Raw genomic sequence first — 18935 nt, forward strand, 5'->3', positions numbered from 1 at the left:
CTCCCGGTCTGATGGAGCAGCCCCCCCCCGACTGGCTCTGAGCTCTGCCAGCAGACACAAGCTCGGGCCGGGCCGGTCCCCCGCTCCTCCCAGCTCACCCGCCGGCCCGGCCCAGCCAGGGGAATCCATGCAGAGCGGCACGTCCCTGGGTGGCACTGCCAGCGCTGGGCATGGCTGGGCCCATTCAGGGAGCCCTGGGAAAAGAAAGGAGCGACTCAGCAATTCACAGGCCTTGAAAGGAGAAAGGGAGAGGCGGGCTGTGTGTGTGTGTGGGGGGGGTGTCGGGTTTTTCCAGCTGGGCTGAGTCGGCTGCCCCACAGCCGTGGCCAAGTTCCAGACCGGAGCGGCGGCAATTCCGCAGAAGGGATCGCTGGCCGCCAAGATGCTAGAGAGAGCCTCCAGTTTCGGAGGCAGTGTGCCACTCAGTAGCCGTTTGTTGGCCTTGAACCTTTGGTCTGGTCCCGCACGGCTCTCCTTACTGGGGAGCCCTAAGAGTATGGAATGGAGCCTCCCTGCAGAAAGGCAGTCTACCTCAGGGTTCCAGCCGCTAAGGACAAATAATGAGAGAGACCGCTTACCTTCATGTCTTCCTCATCAGCTTCCCGGAGGCACCTGGTGGGCCCCTGCGGAAAACGGGATGCCGGACGAGAGAACCCCTCGGTCCGATCCAGCCAGGCTTTTCTGATATGCTCACAGCCTTTTAAAGCTCTGCTGGTGGCAGAGCAGAGACCGAGAGCTTGTGTTGCCCCTTCAAAGAGTTGTGCAGTAGCATCCCTACTAATGCTAGGAACGGTGCGGCCGCCGCGGTCTCCCTTTCCTCTACCCACTTCACCCTGGCCTATGTTCCGATTGTAGGCTCTTTGGGGCAAGGACTGGCCTCCCCCCCCCCTCGTGGCTTGCAACCACAACCGAAGGTGCTCAATAAAACGAACAAAAGCAACGTTGCAGGACACGCTTCTGGCAAAGAGGAGAAGTCACTGCCTTGCGGCTGCAACAAGAAACAGGGTTTTATGGATATTAATATTAATAATAATCGTAATATTCCTAGTAATAATGACCGCGTGGTGGCGGGGAGTACAAGCAGGAGCGGAGCTACCACGGCTGCCAACGAGTCTCTTCCTTCAGCCTGGAAGGGGGCGAAATCTTGGAGCCTCCCCCATCAAGACCCGGCAGCAAAGCGGTGACGGAAGTGGGCATAACCCGCAACCCAGAGTCCCTCCGGAGAAAGGCCATTAAATTAAAAGAGGTGTGGGTGGCCAGGAGGGGATACAAGAGGCCCGTCCTGGGTCTTAAATATGGGGCAGGGGGCCTCTCTCCGTGCCTGGAGGCTGCTGGGCATTTCCAGAGAGTCCGGGCGGAAAGTGGTACAGCCCCTGCTCACTGCCCAGAGAGAGCATCCCGGCTGGTACGGGCCCGGCTGGGGGAGTTTCTCCTTCCTTGGCAAGCGCCAGACGCCTCCTCCCTGAGCAGAGGGGCCCTCCTCTCGCCAGCTGTCCAAAGCCCTCGTCCATCTGTCCCGGTCCAGAGCCTGCCACAGTGCCGTGTGGGGCAGGGGATGTGCCAAGGCTGCCCCCTTGTTCTGCTGAGGGGTCACCTTCGGAGCTTCTCACACCTGTGGGGAGAAGCAGAGACCGGACCAGAAGACCCTGCTGCTTAATGCCGTCTTGAGAAGGGTCTCCAGGTCTTCAGCGCATTTCGTCTTAAGGGCTCTGGCCGGAATGTCGACCCACGTCTTGCCAACGGTGGGGACTCTGGGCAGGAAATGTTGTGGATGACAACTCCCAGCATCCCAGCAGCGATGGCCTTTGGCTGGGAGTGATGGGAGTTGTCGTCCACAACACCTGGGATTCCCTGTTAGGAGAGACGTTGACTGCAGGATTCCTCATCTCCTTGGGACAGGAATGAGAGACGAGCATCCACTAGCGCCTGCGTGAACCAAGTGTCCACCCTAGAGCATCTCCCAGGGTCTTCTGCAACCCACACAGCAACCTGGTTCACACAGCCATTCAGATCCCGGCCAAGGTGGCTTATGGCCCAAGATGGACCTGAGACCCTGGGCTCACAGGATCCTGCAGAAGTCGGTGACCCGCGTTCAACCTAGGTCCGAATGGCTGTGTGAACCCGGCCCCTGGGGATCTGTACCATGGGCAAAGCGGAGCTTTGGCAGAGGAGTCGTCCCGGAAGGGAACAGGTTTCAAAAGCACACACGGCACAAGAGGGCCGGAAGGGGGGCCGACCCACCTGCAGCTGTGCTCGTTGAGTTCCAGGCCTCGTGCTCGGCAGCGCTGAGGCCGCCGGCGGCAGCGGCATTCACACGTCTGAGGGTCCAGGTGCCGCCTCCTGTCCCGACAGGGAAGGCAAGGTGGCCTGCAGGGGGGGACCACAAGCCCAGGTGAAGCCAAGCCCCGGCAAACCCATCGCGGCCGCAGGGGTCTCTCAGAGCCGGGGAGGGACGGGCTTGACCCAGTCAAGTCAGCTGCCCAGAGACGTACGTTTCGGGCGGTATAAAAATATGTAAGCTAAATAAATAACAAGTCTCTCCTGCAACTGCCGTGTGTGTGTGTGTGTGTGTGTGTGTGTGTGTGTGTGTGTGTGTTGCATGGCGGGGGCAAACACTCCCACCCTGTGCCGTTTTCGTGGTTTAAATCCACCCCCACCCTTTCCGGTGCGGACAATGCTGGACCCAGGGTCAGGCTCTGCGGGCAGCAGCATTCTACACCGGATGCTCAAGGGCAGCGATAGAAATACAGCATGCTGTTGTTATTAAATCAGCCCTTGGCTCTAACCGCCCTTGAGAGGAGACCTTGAAAAGATGACCTCACCTTTTGGTCTGGTCTTTGCTCAGTTTCTTTGGTCTGGAAAATGCGGGAGAGGAGAGCTGCGTTAGCAACTTACCCCGGTTCAGCGGCCTCAACCAGGTCCCGAGTGGCCCCTGCCTAGCACCACTACCAATATCTCCCTGTTAGCCAGCATCTTGCATTCCCCAGAGAGCAGCACTATCTCCGGACATGTCTACACTACGGAACTGAAACCGGTTTAACACTCACAGGAGAGGGACAGGAAAGGGAATCTCAGAGAGGGAGAAATCCCAGCACACTCCCCCAGATACAAATCCGGGGTTATTTTGGGGAAGCCAGGGCTAGTCAGGAAATTGCCTAGTAATGGCAAGGCCCCCTCTTCCTGCAAACAGGGGTCCCAATCCACCACCACCACCACCCCGCCCTGCCGGTAGCTGCCATTGACACTTCAGATAAATTACTGCCCAGGGCCAGATTTCATATTCAGTGTAAACGTCACTCAAGAGAGGCTGACAGGATTTGAACCTGGGACCCTCTGCTTGCTAAGCAGGGGCTCTGTCGCTAAGCTTTGGATGCTCCTGTTGAAGCTGCTTTCTGCTGAGTCAGACCCTTGGCCCACCCAGCGTGGAATTGTCTGCACGGACTGGCAGCATCTCCTCACGGTTCCAGTCGGGCTCACAAGGGCAAGTCTACGAAGGGGCCCGACAAGCCTGGGGGCCTCATTTTCAGAAGTGGGCTTGACATTTCTGGGGACGTCAACCCCCGCCCCCCCCCCCCGCCGCCAGCTCTCACCTGCATTCACACGCACTGTGCTCCACAAAAGGCATCTGGCCCAAATGGCTGCGTGGGAACCGGGTCTTCATCACCTGTCAAGAGGGCCGGCAGAACCGCAGGGCAGAATCAGAGCACAGACTCAACAGCCCGTCCCGAACAGCGGCCGGCCAGATGTCCCCGGGAAGCCCCCAAGCAGGAGCGGAATGGGGCCGTCCCTCCCGGCCGCCTACCCCAACCCCTGGCATGCATGGGTAGACTGCACTGGAGCCTGGAAGCTCACACAGGAGCCATCGACAGCCGCCTCTCTCTCCCCCCCGGGGCCCCTCACCTCCATGACCACGACGTGCATCTGGACAGGCACGCATTCCAGCTCTTCGTCGGCACAGCAGCCGGCACAGCGCCGCAGGGGCACGCACGAGGGGACCAGGATGTGCTCCACCTCCCCAGGGTGCTCCGCGCTCACCGGCACCATCGTCTCCTTGGGCTGGCAGAAGCTGCGGTTGTACACGTCGACCCAGCGGATCACTGCAGGGAGAGGGGGAGGGTCCCAGCGCTGTCACCCTTGGACACCCCCTGGGCAAAGGCCCGCCTGCCACCACCACCACCTCCTCCTCCTCCTCCTCTCTCCCGTTCAGGTCTGTACCGGCACATCACAGGCTGAACGGAGCGTGGCCCCTGGGCCCCATTTGGGACTCCTCGGCCTCCATCCCACCGGGGGTGGGAGTGGGGGGAGAGAGCTTGGGGAGGGGGCCGTCACTCAGGGCCAGGTCCCACACAGATGGTCCCTGGTCCCCCCACCGTACCGGCAGCATCTCCAGGTAGGGCTGGGAGAGACGCCTGCCTGAAACCCTGGGCAGCCGCTGCCAGTCAGAGCGGACAACCCTGAGCTAGCTGGACCAAGGGTCAGACTCTGCAGGAGGCAGCTTCCTACGTCCCTTTGTCGGGAGGCTTCCCGGGCAACCATTCTCCCTTATCACCAAGGAGGGACAAACATCATATTGGAATGTGAAGACTCTATGTGGGTTTGGGGAGAAAGACCAAGAAGCCGCCGCAGGGCAGGGACGTAATCCCAGGGATTCATTTTTCCTGAGAAACATGCATGTGGATTTCCCCTTCTGACGCAACGTGTCTTTCTGGAAGAGTCGCAGCTGAGCCAGGAATGGGCTCTAAAGGGTCACGTCTCCGAGGTGGAGGGGGGCCATTCTGTGCATGGAATGCTACCAGGAATCTACTCGGAAATCCGTGCAGTTGGGTGTCAAGAGCTGGTTCACACGAGCACCAAGACTCCTCCTCGCATTGATCTGCATGTATTGCGCAGGGGGTGGGCAAGCGTCTGGAGCGAGGGAAGAGGCCCCAGGCAAGAGCCTTTTGTCCGAGGAGGCAGGAAAGTTGCATCTGGATCCGAGAGCTGGGAATGCGGAGTGGCAGGGTATTCACACATGGCACTGAGCGCTTTTCTGGGGATGGGTCCGTGACTCCGTGGAAGAGAAGCGGCTTGGCCTGCAGAAGGGCCCACATTCAACCCCTGGCCCGGAAAGTCTCCAGCCTCAAACCTTGGAGAGACGCTGCCAGTCCGTGCAGGCAAGACTGAGCTAGGGGGTCTGACTCAGCATACGGCAGCTTCCTGCCTTGGTGCATCTACCGCATTTCTATACCGCCCCCCCTATAAAATCTCCGGCTGGTTTTCAAATGAAGGTAACAACAATTAAAACCTTAAATCATATGAAACGAATTAAAACAAGCCACCCATAGAACTTGAAAACCGTATAAACCAAACGCCTGATCAAATAGGGGTGCAGTTTCAAGAGTTGCTTAAAAACAGAAAGAGATGGGGAGGTTCTGGTTTCGTCCTGGGGGGGTGGGGGACAAGAGAAGGGGCCACCACCAAACGAGCCGGTGGCAACTGCAGCCAGATCTCCCCCAGTGATCTTAATTGGTGGTGGGGTCCATCAAGAAGCAGGAGCCGCCCTCTGCTGTTGGGTTCTGCAGAGAAACATTCATTGGCCGCCTTCTACCGAGTCAGTCCTTTGGACCATCCAGCTCAGTGTCATCTGCACTGACTGGCAGCCGCCCTGCAGGGTCTCAGACAAGGCTTTCCCCCCGGGCGACCCCAAGACCCTGCTGCGGGATGAACCTGGAGCCTTCTGCATGCAAAAATGCCGCTTTCTCTTCTATCCCTGAGCGAAGGCCCCTGTGGGAACGTCCACAGGGTCCCTCTGCCAGCACCCCCCGCCCCGAGATTCCTGAATGAACCATTTGGGGGAGGCACGCAGCTTTTCTAGATTCCGCCCCCCCCCCCAGGAATGGCCCCGGCCGTCCTTGGCCCTCAAACCGCAAGCTCTTCTTACCTTCTCCCGGCATGTGTGTCCCGTTATCCTGCGACCGCAGCATCTGCCAAGAGATGGGAAACAGCAGCGCGCTCATCAATAGCACGGGGAAGTGGCTCTGCCCAGCTCTGGGGGATCATCTGCTCCAGGCTTCTCTGCTGGCAGCCAAGAACTCACCTTCCCTGCGACATGGTTCCCCTTCCCCACTTTCCCAGACGGCCCCCCGTGCCCGGGGTGGCACAAGACGTTCAGCAGCGAGCTGGGTGCGTGGCGGTGGTGGAATCACGGCCCAAGAGAAGGTAGGTGTGTGAGGTGCCTTGTGGGGGTGGGAATTGAGTCCCCTCGCCACCCATCTCACTACCCGCACACTGGCAGCTCTGCCATATGGCCCTCTCCACACATTCCGGTCCCAGCTGTGTACAGTCTACACACAGCCAGCTGTTCACCAGGGCGGCCTGCTGCTCACACACGATTTGTGCCCTGCCTCTGAGGGCGCCTGGACCCGGGCTCACTGTTCAGATGGACTCACGTACATCCACGCAACATGTGTGCAGACACCTGGACACATGTGCAGCAGCATTTCTGAATGGAACTTGGGTCCCTCCCCCCCCAGCCTTTTGAGGTGGAGACGGCAGGCACACAGGAGGTACGGCTTTTGGGGGTACAATGCTGCACCTGTGGAATGCCCTCTTGAAGGAAGGCTGTTTGTTTCCATGAGGTTATCAGCCTTCTGCTGAACACAGCTCTTGTTTAGAACCAGGGAAAGGCCTATTGGGCAGTACCTGTGCCGTGGTCTTGGATTCTGCTGGTCTAGCGATGCCTTTTTGTTGGGCCAGTTGTTCTGCTTGTTTCCATTTATTGATTTTGTATTTACCTTATTTATTTATAAAGCACTCCGAGTTTTCTAGGCACTGTGCGCAGATTTATTTGTTTTTTAAATGAAGTCGGGAGCCCTTGTCTGCTGGCTTACAATTTATCAGGCAATGAGGAAAAGGAAACCCAGCCAATTCAAGGCATGTTCTGCTAATCTTTGCAAATCACCACTAGCTGCTTTGGTGCGGAGATCAAGATCGAAAGTTGGGCTGTATTAATTCAGCATGAAAAACAAGAAAAATAATGGCAAGAAACGAAGCCTCTGGGCTCCAGAGTGCGGTGCCAATAATGGTAATAACCACATTTTTATTCCTCAAAACGGTTTCTTGGCTGGTTTCATCCCTAAAAGATTGTTCCTTGCATTGGGCAGTGTTTTTTTGAATTTCTTAAAAATAAACTGTTGGATGTTCTAATTGCATTTGTGCTTTTAAGTTTTTGGCTGCCTTATGAACATTTTATTTGAATAGATGGGATTTCACAAAATGCATTCAATGAATGAAACATGAAAAAGAGACCCACAAGCACCACCATGACACTTTTGGAAGCAGAAGTGTAACATCCATGTTCGTGGGGAGTTTGCATTTAACATAATCATAATAAATAATTCTGCAGCAAATTAACGTAAACTCCGTGACTTGAGTACATTATGCCCATCTAGCCTGTTTGCCCAGTTTATCCTATTTTGCATAATTCATTCTAGAATTTATTACTATTTGGCAGAGTGACAAGAAGCTAGAGAGGCCTTCTGTATTCCCTGGGAACCAGAAAGGCTTCTAAGTTCTAGCTTCTAAGAGACACTAGGCATTGCCCACTTCCTTTCTGGCCCCTTAAGGACTAGAAACTTGGTCTCTTTCAAAAGGAAAAAAGGCGGAGATGCTCAGGAGGATGCCAGATCTGCAGCCAGTGAGTTTTCTGGGTGTCTACAGAACTGATGCCTGTGTTTGTCCTGTTGACAAAGTCGCCGCTAACTGAACACTCTCCCTTGAAAATGACTGCGTGGGATGAACCCCGCTCAGCTTAGGAGCAGGGGTCATACATTTTGCGGCTGCCTTCCCAGAGTCAGACCCTTGGTCTACCTAGCTCAGTACTGTCTACACTGAATGGCAGCAGCAGCTGGCCTGGGTTCGGGACAAGAGATCCAGCCCTACCTGGAGATGCAGGAGGTTAGACATGATGGGACATTCTGCAGGCAAACGACGTGCCCAGAAAACCACCACAAGGTCGAAAGTTGCCTTCTGCTGAGCCAGACCCTCGGCCCATCTAGCTCAATATTCCCTACTCTGACTGGCAGCAGCCCTAGTTGGAGAGGTGAGGGACAAAGCCAGGGACTCTTCAGCTGCTGAGCAGGTGTGTGCCTAGCTTGGAGCTGCGGCGGCTGCGCCCCGGCCAGCTCCAGAGGCATCGCCCGGTGAAGGAGGGGGAGCTCCGCTCGCTGCCCAGCTGGGCACGGGCCGGGGCGGGGCGGATGGCGGGGAAAGGGAGGGGGTTGCTAGGCAGGGGCGCCCGTTCGTCGGAAGCCTGGCGTGGCCACGAGGTCGGGGCGCCCTCGAGTGGCGGCGACTCAGCCTGCATCGGCCAGCGCTCCCTCCCAGTCGGCTCGCGAGGGCAGCGGGGCGGTTCAGGCACACGCCCGGTCTCGCCTTGCCTTTGCCCCCACCTCTCGGCCTGCCCCACAGGGACGACGAGGCTCGCTGGAGCGCGGCCTACCTCGCCAGACGGTTGTGACACACTCGCAGTCTGCAGAGCCAGCCGACCCTTGGGGATGCAGACGCGCGCCCCGGGCGCCTGTAGCTGCCCGGGATGCGCTCCTTCCCTCGCCCTCTTCCTTGCGGCGCATTCGCAGCAAGGAAGGCGGCGGCGGCGGCGGCCCCGAACCCGCCCCCGGAGGGGAATTGGGCAGGGCAGAGCGAGCCTGCGAGGCTGTTGTTCCAGGGCAGCGCGGGCGGGCTGGACAGCGGCGAGGTCCAGCCGTCGGGGCCCCAGCAGGCCGAGCACAAAGCGGGGCGCGCGGATCTTTCTGCCAGGGCTCGGCTGCCGGTCCCGGGGCCACATTCTGAAAGGAGAGCGGCAACCTGCCTCTGAGCATGTCCAGAGCGCAGCCACCAGCTCTCCTCTCTTCTCTCGGGCACCTCCTGCCCATCCAGGGAGCGGGGACGCTTCTTGCCCCCTGCCAACCGGACGCGCCCCCAGGAAGGGGGTCGGGGCGGCGCCGGTCTCCCCTGCCTCGGAGAAGAAGCGGGGGGACTCGCCCCCAGGAAGTAGGGGCGCGCAGCAGCCGATGGCCGCAGGCTGCCACTTCCAGCAGGTTCCCCGAGCGAGCCAGCGGGGCGACGCCGCAAAGCCCCCCGAAGGACAAGCGCGGGGCGCCGCCCCCCAATTGCCCACATGGGGGGGGGGACTCAAGAGCAAGCCCCTTCCAGGGCAGTCAGCAGGCCGGTCCGGTCCGGTCCCTCTTCCCAACTTGCCTCTCCTCCTCCTCCTCCGGTCCCGAGCAAAAGCTGGGCACCCGGGAGAGGGGGGCGGCCAGTGCCACGCGCCTGCCCTTGCCCGCTAGCCCCTCCGCGCCCCCGCAGGCCGCCAGCTGCGAGCCCCGCCCCGCCCCTTGCGTGCCCCAGCCAGCAGCCCTGCCAGCCAGCCCCCCCCCGCCCGTGCCCCCCGCCCCGGCCCGCTCGACGGCGCCCACCTACCGTGTTGGCGCAGCAGCCGCCCAGGAGCTGGAAGGTTGTTGCCAGCAGCAGCTGAAGGGCACCGCCGCCGGCGGGGGCGCGCATGGTGCCAGGCGGGGCTCCCTGCTCTGAGCCCTAATGCTCGTGCCCAGCCGCGGGTCCAGGCGCCCCCGGCGCGGCGGCGGCAGCGGCAGCCGCCCCCCGGGCCCCTGGCATGGTCGGCCTCCGGGCCCGGCGGGGGAGAGGCAGACGCCGCCGCCGCGCACTTGGCCAAACTTTCCCGCGGGCTGTGCGTCCCCGGCGGGGCAAGGGCAGCCTCAGGGCGGGCGCGCGTGCCCCGCGCCACCGGCCGGGCCGGGGGGCTTCCGCGGCTACAGGTGCAGCCGCCGGGGGCGGCCCCTCGGATGCGGCAGGAGGTGGCGGCGGCCCCGTGGTGCGGCTCCGCCACGGAGGAGAGCGGCGGGCGCAGTCAGAGGCGGCGGGGAGGCGAGGCGAGGGAGTCAGGCGAAGGAGGGCTCATGTGACCGGCTGCGGCTCAATCCCACCCTGCCGAGGGGAGGGAGAGCCCGGCGGGCTGGGGCCGGGCCAGGGACTGGCCGTGCTGCTGCCGGCCAGCAGGAGACCCCCTCCCGCCCCGGGAGCCAGAGACCCCGCCAAGCGTCCCCTCGGGTCCCGGCTTCTCCTCCAGATGCCCCCGAGCACCGAGGCACAGGCGCCCGCCAGTGTGGCTGGCATCTAGAGGTAGTCTGCTTCGGAAGCTGGAGGCTCCATTCCGTGGGAAAGAGCATCAGCAGGCCAGAAGACACCAAGCGCCCCTCTATAGCCTAGAAGGCGGCTTCCAAGACCAGGCCAGCCAGAGGGCTTGGGGGACCCATAGACAGGGTACGGAAGGGACAGCTACCCCCGGTGGCTTGTCCCCAGCAGCCAAACTGCTTCTGGACCCGGAGGTTCCATTGAGCTCATGTGGGCGAATGGCTGGCAACAGGCCTCCTCTCCCAAGTTCTGGGCCACATGCCAGTGAAAGCCAGTGGCTGCCCCCACAGCTTGGGGCAGTGAGTTCCACAGGCAGCGTGTTCTGCCCAAGGAAAGAGGGCCAGTGGAGCGCGTGTTCCGCGGAAACTGGGCAGACTGTGCAAGCGGCCCAAACCTCGGCCCTGAAAGACTGAGGAGCTGCAGTGGAAGAGGGCGCCCCCCCCCTGCAGAGATTGCACCTTGGCACAGAGTGTGCTGCACAGGGGTGAGAAGGTGGGGTTAGAAGGTGGTCCACTCCATGCCCCAGCTCCTCCACGAGGCTCTGCCTGGAGGGCACGACTCCTGCCCGGCGGCACCACCACCGGCGGCACCTTTATCCGGCGAGTGGACACCAGGCCAGCTTGGCCTGGCACGGGAATCTCGCCTGACGGAGGAGGAGGGACTCACCCTGCCAGCGGGGAGCTCCCTCCACTCCCCAGGAGCCTGGCCAGGTGCCAGCCACTGGCAACCTCCAGGCTGAACAGCACAACCCGCACGGGGGCCCAGAAGGGACTGGGCCGGTGCCCGCTTTCAGGGGCCCGGAGGCTGGCTCAGACGCCCCGGGATCCTCTGCCACAGACGCCGCCGGAGGTGGCCTTGGGCGAGGGGCTCCCTCTCCGCTCAGCTCCTCCATGGGGCGACCTTACAGGGCGGCTGTAAAGGGGGCCCCCCAGGCAGGAAGCGCCCGGCCCGCTCCAAAGTGCCAAGCAGGAGAGAGTCAGGAAGCCCCACCGGGCCCAACAGGTCCCCGTCAAGCCCAAAGGCTGACACGGCGCGCAGCTGGGGGACCCTCCGTCCCACCCACCCTCCCACCCAGCCCCGGCACAAGGGAAGCACAATGGCCGTGTCTAGTTTGAAGCATGCACAGAGTGCCTTCCCACTCCCCCCCCAGCCGGCCCCTGGGCACAGCAGCAGGGTCCCCTCAGCTGCACACAGCCCCACCGGAGGAGGGACGGAAGCAGTGGGGCACGGATGCAAGTGGCATGGCTAGGCAGGCCGAGGCCGGTCCGCTGCCTGCCTGGGAGAACCGCAGCCTGCCGGGACGGCCCAAGGCGGCTCTGACTCCACAGATCCTCCTCCCCGCCTCTCCCCGCACAGCGGCCACAAGCAGCTCCGACTGAAGCCAGCGGCCAGCAGGGGGTGCTGGGCTTATGAGCCGGCAGCCACGGAGCCACCACCGCGGTGGGGCCACCTTCTCCTTCACACAACCCGGAGGGCAGCTCCAGGGCTGGAGGCCGACTGCGCAAGCCGCAGAGCGCTGCTGCCTGGAAAGCCAGCGTCTCCGGGTGGCAGCTGCTTCTACGGCCAGGGAGCTTTGGAAGCAGGCGTCTGGGGAGGGGGGGGATTCAACCCCCCCCCCACGTGCGCTTGGGGGGTGGTACGGCCTTGCCAAGCCTGTACCGCACATTTTTCTGAGGGACTCTGTCATGGCCAAACCCATGCTAGCGAGGGACATAGGGCGCTGCCGTGTCCTGAGTCAGACCCTTGGTCCATCTAGCTCAGTATTGTCTGCCCAGACTGGCAGCAGCTTCTCCAAGGTTGCAGGCAGGAGTCTCTCTCTCGGCCCTGTCTTGGAGATGCTGCCAGGGAGGGAACCGGGAGCCTAGATGCTCTTCCCAGAGCGGCCCCATGATCCCCGGGGGCGGGCGGGGGGGGGGAGATCTTCCCGTGCTCACACACGGAGTCTCCCATCCAAATGCAAGTCAGGGTGGGCCCCGCTTAGCCAAGGGGACAACGCGTGCTCGCTACCAGGAGAACAGCTCTGCTTCCCGTGCACTTTTTCCAGCTGCTCTCACCTACGGCCAGCCCCGCTGCCCCTCCAGTCCCGTTTCCCCCCGCCTTCCTTTTTTGGCTTTTCTGCCCGCGTGCATTTCGTCTGTGCGCCACACGGCCCGTCCCTTCCACCTGCACAAGTGCGCACAAACCCTCCCGGGTGCTGGAGCCATGTTCGGAGTGGCCGGGGCGCTCTCGCTCACTGCCTCCCCCCCCCCGCACCCCTGCCGTGCTGCAAGGAGTGCGAACCCCTCCTGCCCCCCACCGCGCACAAGGGGATTAAACCAGGAGGATCTCACGCACCCTCGCAGCAGCAGCAGCCCGGGCCCCACTAATCCGCCCACCCGCCACTCCAGAGGTCTCCCTGCACCCGCCTGTGCTGCCGAGGAAGCCAGACCCCAGACCCCTCTCGGGCCTGGAGGTTCCCCCCCAGAATAGCAGAGCCTCTGCTGCCCAACCTCCTCCCACAAGGGGGGGGGGAAGTTCGCCTCTGGTGAAAGCAATTCCCACCCGGTCCATGAAGCCAAAGACGGGAAGGGGGCCTCTGCAAGCGGAAGGGTGCTCCACCCTCAGAAGGAGGCTGCTTTCGGCAGGGCATGGGGGGGCGGTGCAGGGGGGCTGGCCTGGTCTGGGGGGGCTCGGACAGCTGGCCACCTTGTGCCAATCAAGATGGCTGCTCCTGGCCCTCCTGGCTGGGTGCAAACTGCAACACCGAGCTGGGAGTGTGTGTGCGAGAGTGGAGAGAGCTGGCCCCGGGGGGCACCCCCAGAGCCCAAGGGAACAGGCCAGCCCTGCTAGCCCCAGTGAAACGAGCCCCCGCCCCGCGCTGCTCCGGGCCCCAGCTTCATGGGGCAGAGGCCCAAAGAGCAGGAGGAAGCGTGTGTGTGTGTGTGAGCCCGGAGACGGCCAGAGCCGAGTCGCCGAAAAAGTGACACCCGTAGCCCCGTCGTGTGCACTGTGGAAAACGTTTCTATTGGGGGTGGGGGGGGGGAGGAGATCAGGGGGCTGCAGCCAAACGCCCGGCCCCCACCTCAGCAGCCAGCAAGGGCTGAAGACGGAAGTCCCGGCTGCGGGATGCAGGAGCTGGCTACTTGGCAGGGGAGCTGGGAGGAGCGGGGTCCTTCACGGAGTCCGAGGCGCCGGTGGATCCTGGGAGGTGTCCGTGCCGGAGGCCGTAGCGCTGGGAAAACTCCGTGTTCTTCTGCCGCAGCAGCTCCTGCTGCTTCTGGAGGCCAATGGACCTGCAGGGAGACACGAAGGCCGGGGGTGAACAGAAGGCACGGGGCGGTGGGAGGGGGCACCGCGTGCGGGCAGCCCTTGTGGCTCTCACAGGCCACACCCGTGTCTGCATCCCATCCCGACAGGTTGCCCCACTTTTATCTGCACTGACTGTCATGGCACCTAAGCGGTGGAACTCCCTGCCACATGAGGCTCGCCTGGCTCCCTCGCTAATGGAGTGTCGGGCTGAAAGGAGAGCCATCGGTAGTTTAATAAAATATTTTTACACGGCGGAGTTAAAAAGGGTGGCAGTGTCATTCCTTCTCCCTAGGGAATTCTCAGGACTGGGAGTTCTATGACAGGAATTCCCTGGTAGAGTATTCCTAGGTCAGGAATGCTCTAATTGAGTATGCTCAGCCCTCTTGGTCAACTACAGCTCCCAGGATGCTTTGGAGGCAGCCAGGACAGCACGAGCAATGCCAGCCAGCCAGGGCCCTTGGAGACTTCCTCTGCGTTTTAAAAAAACTGACTGTGCCCCATGTCCACTTATGTCTTAGCTGGATACCTCTTTCCTAGCACCACTACCAGGACTGCAGGCACCGGGCAATTCCGTGGAGGAAAAACATGGAATTCAGCCCTGGGGGTAGAAAGGAGCATCCCAGGTTTCTCGGGTTCGAATGGCTGAAAAGAAGTTTCTAGCCCTCATGGCCACAGTGACCACAGACCTCACTGTTGCAAGGCAATCGCCGGGCACGGCCTCTGAAGCCCGAAGAGAGCTCCTTCGGCCACACCCGGCAGGAGCAGAATCAATGATGTGCAGTCGGCAAAAGCCACCCCCACGGTGACAGAGGCCGTGCGGAGATCTAGGAGGGCCGATCTGTGTGGGGCAGCGCCACACCGGACCAGGAAGGGGGAAAGGCTCAAGAAGGAAAGGGGTCCCGTCCCACCCGCCAGCCCCGAGAGACGCTCCCCTTCATGCCCGCAAGCCCACACCTGGCTCTCTCCTTGCTCTCGTTGTAGATCTGCGTGATGGCGCGGTCCTTCTCATCCATGAAGCTGTTGTGGAATTCCTCCAGCTTCCTGCAAGCACATAGGGGGCGGTGGGGTGGGGGGAGAATGAAAAGATGCAGCAGAGATGCAGGGGGAGCACGTGGGGAGGGAGCAGGTGTGGGGGCGCTCCGAGGCCAAACGGGCAGTCGGACCAGATCCACTCCTGGCCTCTGTGAACGCGCTGTGAACAGGCCACACGGACGGGGGCGCACTGGTCGGTGGCTAGTGAAGAGTCTGGCTGCAGATCGCCGGCTCCAGCTAGCCGGCAATGCCCCATGGCTACGGGTCTAGTGGCTATAGGCCGCCCCCAGCCTCAGGGGCAAGAGGCCTCCGAATCCCAGTTGCAGGGGAGCAACCGCAGCAGGAAAGAGGGCCCCCCCTCCCCTCTGGCCTGTGGGCTCCCCAGGGGAATCTGGGGGGGCCACTGTGGGGAACGGGACGCTGGACGAGCTGGGCCTTCTGGGGCCTGATCCAGCAGGGCTGCTCTGATGTTCTTCAGTAAATACCCCAGACAGAATATTCAGTGGGCTAGGCAGTTACATCTCCTACTAGCCCTGTGCTCCTGGCCACGTTTTACCCGAGGGGATAGCCGCCGCTCACCCCACTGTCCCGTCTTATATATACCCACAGAATGACCCCAGGAGGACCCCGCGCGGCGCAGGCCAAGCCACAGGCAGCCTCTCGGCAGGCCTGCACACAGGGGGTTGCCTCCCCCTCCAGCCCGGCCGGCCGGCCGCCTCTCCCTCTCCCCGGATGCCCAAGCACATTAGATTCAAAGCAGGTTTGTCAGGCGGCCAGCGGGAGCCACAAAAGATGGCCCCGTCCCTCGTCTGTCTCCATCAGGGCAGAGGGAAGAGCTGGTTGGCACTAGCCCCCTCCCCACCCGGCTCCAATTTCCATAAGAAATAAGGGACACACAAACGTGTTGCCCCTCCCGCCTTCCTCCGTGTTTGCATTGGGCTCTGCGAAAGTGGGGCAGAGCGGGCAGCATTGTCCGTCCCAGAATCCTTTGCAAACATGCTATTCTCTGTTAGCCAGCAGGAGGAGAAAGCCCCGGAAATATGACGGTGGACGGACTGAGGAGTGTGTGAGTGTGTGTGTCCCCCACCCACCCACCCACCCCGGCAATGCTTTATCCACGGGGGAATTTGCTCAAAGGATTTGGAGGAGAATTAAAAGCAGGCTGGCAACGCTCTGGAAACGGCTGGCCTCCTTCGGGAACGGGGCGCATTGCAAGAATCCCGACTTTTCGACCGGGCCTGGAGGCACAGCGCAGAGAGACCCTTGTCCACCCCGGAGGGTCGTCAAGAAAAGGCTCCTGGACCCAGGCGGGGTTGGTACCAAGAGAACGTCTGGGGCATGGGGGTCTTCTGCCCCGTGGGGAACCGGCTCTGTAGAAAGACCGCCGGCGTGCAACCCGAGAGCGGTCCAGCTGTGCAGAGGGGCGGTTGCGCTCGGCTTGTTGCATCGTTTCACGGCGGAGGATGCTTCCTTGCCGGGCACTCCTCGCCGGGAGGCCGCTTCACAGCTGGACGGTCACTTGTGAAGGAGGGAGACGTCTGGCCTTTGCAGCTAGCTGGCCAAAAGCTGAAGCCGCAGCAGGGGTGGGGCAGGAGGGGTGGGCTCCGGGGGAGGAACTGATCCGGCTTTGACAGGCGCAACCGGGGTGCTCGCCTGCTTCCCGACGCGCACGGCAGAGCTGCCATTCAAGAGAGATCACCGCAAGGCCGTGAATTCCCAGCACTGGCCGCTCCCCGCAAGAGAAGCGGTTCCGGAAGAGGCTAATTCACGGGGCTCACAAAGAGGCTTCCTTGGGGCTGAAGGGGCCTGATCCTGCCCGGGAGGCCTTTGCTGCCCTTCTGGGCCTGGGATTCAACCCTGCCTCAGCCCCCCCCCCACCCCGTTTCAGACTTAAGTGGGCATGTTTAATTGCATTAGGCTTGATTAAAGGCCGCTCACGATTAATCTCTCCCTGGTCACGGCCTGCTAATTAGGCAATGGATTAGAATTAGAACTGGCTGGCAGGCTCCGTCGCTGGAGGGAAAGCCGTGCCAGGGAGGCTCAGGGGACGGGCCCCAGCCCAGCCCAGCCGCCACCCGAGCGACCCCCCAGCAAGAGCAGCGAGGCCTGGGTGCACGGCTGCCCCCAGACACCCCTTGGGCCCACGTCCCCTTTGGGGACGGACAAGGCCCCCAAGTCTGGCCTCTGCCCAGGCCCACAGAACTCGAGGGCCCTGGTCTTTCTTGCGGGGGGCCCCACGGCCTTTTCTGCTGCAGGAGTTCAGCATTTGCACCGTGGAGCTTAAACTCCAGTCTTAGTGGCTTTTGAAATGTCCATGGCTATTTCGGTCTGTGTCCCTGGGGGGCCTTTTGGGCCAGCTTATGCGTTTCAAAATAAACCCACAGGGTGGGACCCTGGTCTGATGTGGGTCACACCTGCATCGCCACGGCCCTGTTTTGCTTTGAAACACACACAAAGTGTTTTTTTTATGCGTGCAAAAACCAACCCAAAATATTTATCACTGAGCATTCAAAAAGATACAAATGTGCATCCAAATAGGAAGTAAGAGACACCAATCACCCGCAGCTGGGCGGGTCTGTTGACTGACGGCCAGTCCGTACCGAGCCAGACAGACCAAGGGCCAGAGAGCGGCGTCCCGGGCAGTGAGGAGGGGGCGGGAGTTGGAGAAGATTCCTCTCCCACTTAGATTCCTCGCCCACCCCCCGTTAGAGGAGTCAGTTGTGCCCAATAAGCAAGTGCGCTGAGTCTGTGTCACCTTGAGTGGGGCAGCGGGGAAATGCTTGACTAATAAGCAGAAGGTTGCTGGTTCGAATCCCCGCTGGTACCTCTATTGGGCAGCAGCCATATAGGAAGATGCTGAAAGGCATCATCTTATACTGCACGGGAGGTGGCAATGGGAAACCCCTCCTGGATTCGACCAAAAGAAAACCACAGGGCTCTGGGGGCGCCAGGGGTCGGAATCGACTAGACGGCACACTTTACCTTTGCTGAGTCTGTACAGATGTGTTGTCGGGTTCAGCTGGGGACTTAAATGGTACAACATTGCCAGGAGAAGGCGGGGGGGGGGGGCGGAGTGGGCGGCCGCTTACCTGAATCCCACATAGTGAACCGCCAGGCTGCCCAGCATGATGAGTAAACAGTAGCCGAAGAGCTTCTGGTTCTGGCGGAGCTCCCTCTCTGCCTCGGGGCCCGAGTGCGAATCTGGCGGGGCTGCGTGGAACTGCTGCCAGTAACGGACGTTCTCATTGGGCTCCGACTTGCTCCTGGGGGGAGGCAAGGACAGCGTCACGGCACCCCCGGAGAGGATGCACTAGAAGGGGTGGGCCTTGCGGCAGCAAGCGCAAGGGTGGCCCCCTTGGCTGAGCAGGGCCTGCCTGGGTTTGCATCTGGATGGGAGACGACCCGTGAGGGCTGCCAGAGGGAGGCTGGGGCTCAGCGGCAGAGATCTGCTCGGCGGCAGCAGGCCCCAGGCGGGGCGGAGAGCGACTCCTGCCTTGGGAGCATGGATGGGTCTGGAGACCAGAGTGGGGGGGGGGAGAAGCGCGGGAGCGGCCCCCCCCCCCAAAAAAATGCACCCAGCCACTTTCCTAGAGGTCTGCAGGGCATCTACCTCGTTCCGAAGTCGGCGGCAGCGAAGGGGCTCCTGGGGGGGCCGCTGCCAGTGGGGCTCCCCGTGGCGGGCCAGGCTGCCCGGCCCCTCCTCAGGCTGTCGTAGTGCCTCCGGCTGCTCTCCTTCCGCAGCACCCGGTAGGCCTCGTTCAGCTTCACAAACTCGCTGTGCAGGCCGGGGTTGCCCAGGTTGCTGTCAGGGTGGAGCTGTGGGGCAGAGCGGGGTCAGGAGGGGCAGCGCAGGGAGGGGCACACTCCCCGGGCCCCACACCCCACCCCACCCCCGGGGAGGGCTGCCCTCCCGCAGTGGGGCAAGCCAGCCAGCTCCGGGGGGGCTCCGGGGTCCACTTGGGGCTGGCCACCCGACCCACACTCCTCCGGTGGGCTCGGGGGAGCAGCTGCAGTTCCCTCCCTTGGCCCACAACAACCCTGCGAAGTAGGCCGAGAGAAAAGCAGCTGGCCCCGCAGCAGCCAAGCAGCCTGGCGGCTGAGAAGGCCCAGTGCCCGCCGGCACCCTCCTGCTCGGCGATATGGGGCACGGCCCAAGGCAGCCCATCCAGCCCAGCACCCTGTTTCCCACAGTGGCCCCCACCTGGCGCCGCCCGGAAGCCCCCGGGGGCAAGGGCATGCCCTCTCTCCTCTGGGGCTCCCTGCAGCTGGGAAAGGGCAGGATCTCCGCCTGTCTCCCCAGGTGTGTAGGGGGCAGAGGGGGGCCTGCTGCTGGGCTCAGACCCAGCAGAGCCGGCCGGCCTCCACAGCGAGACCTGGGCGAGGGGGCAGGCCTCCGCTGCCTGCAGGGTTTCGCACCTGGCCGG

At 62.0% G+C, this 18935-nt stretch overlaps 2 protein-coding genes across 5 annotated transcripts in view; both read right to left on the reverse strand.

The window, feature by feature from the left end:
• Positions 1 to 982: 982 nt before the first annotated feature.
• Positions 983 to 10019, reverse strand: VEGFB (vascular endothelial growth factor B). 2 transcript variants are annotated; one of them, XM_053278663.1, is made up of 7 exons: positions 9460 to 10019; positions 5921 to 5963; positions 3901 to 4097; positions 3591 to 3664; positions 2823 to 2855; positions 2242 to 2367; positions 983 to 1612 (listed from the first exon to the last, which is right to left on the reverse strand). In XM_053278663.1, the coding sequence occupies exons 1-7, from the start codon at positions 9541 to 9543 to the stop codon at positions 1591 to 1593; spliced, it is 579 nt and encodes a 192-aa protein (XP_053134638.1). In that variant the 5' UTR covers positions 9544 to 10019; the 3' UTR covers positions 983 to 1590. The 2 variants fall into 2 exon arrangements, with proteins under 2 accessions (XP_053134638.1, XP_053134637.1); XM_053278662.1 differs by lacking the exon at positions 9460 to 10019 and adding an exon at positions 8480 to 9336.
• Positions 10020 to 13173: 3154 nt separating this feature from the next.
• Positions 13174 to 18935, reverse strand: part of DNAJC4 (DnaJ heat shock protein family (Hsp40) member C4) — a 28304-nt gene continuing 22542 nt past the window's right edge. For all 3 annotated transcript variants that reach the window (XM_053278664.1, XM_053278665.1, XM_053278666.1), the window contains exons 5-8: positions 18122 to 18327; positions 17601 to 17774; positions 14434 to 14520; positions 13174 to 13463 (exon numbers count right to left, since the gene is read on the reverse strand). In XM_053278664.1, the coding sequence (XP_053134639.1) occupies positions 13310 to 13463; positions 14434 to 14520; positions 17601 to 17774; positions 18122 to 18327 (621 nt within the window). In that variant the 3' untranslated portion in view covers positions 13174 to 13309. The remainder of the gene's footprint in view (positions 13464 to 14433; positions 14521 to 17600; positions 17775 to 18121; positions 18328 to 18935) is intronic.

This window comes from Hemicordylus capensis, chromosome 14 (genome assembly GCF_027244095.1).
Source record: "Hemicordylus capensis ecotype Gifberg chromosome 14, rHemCap1.1.pri, whole genome shotgun sequence".
Taxonomy (NCBI): domain Eukaryota; kingdom Metazoa; phylum Chordata; class Lepidosauria; order Squamata; family Cordylidae; genus Hemicordylus; species Hemicordylus capensis.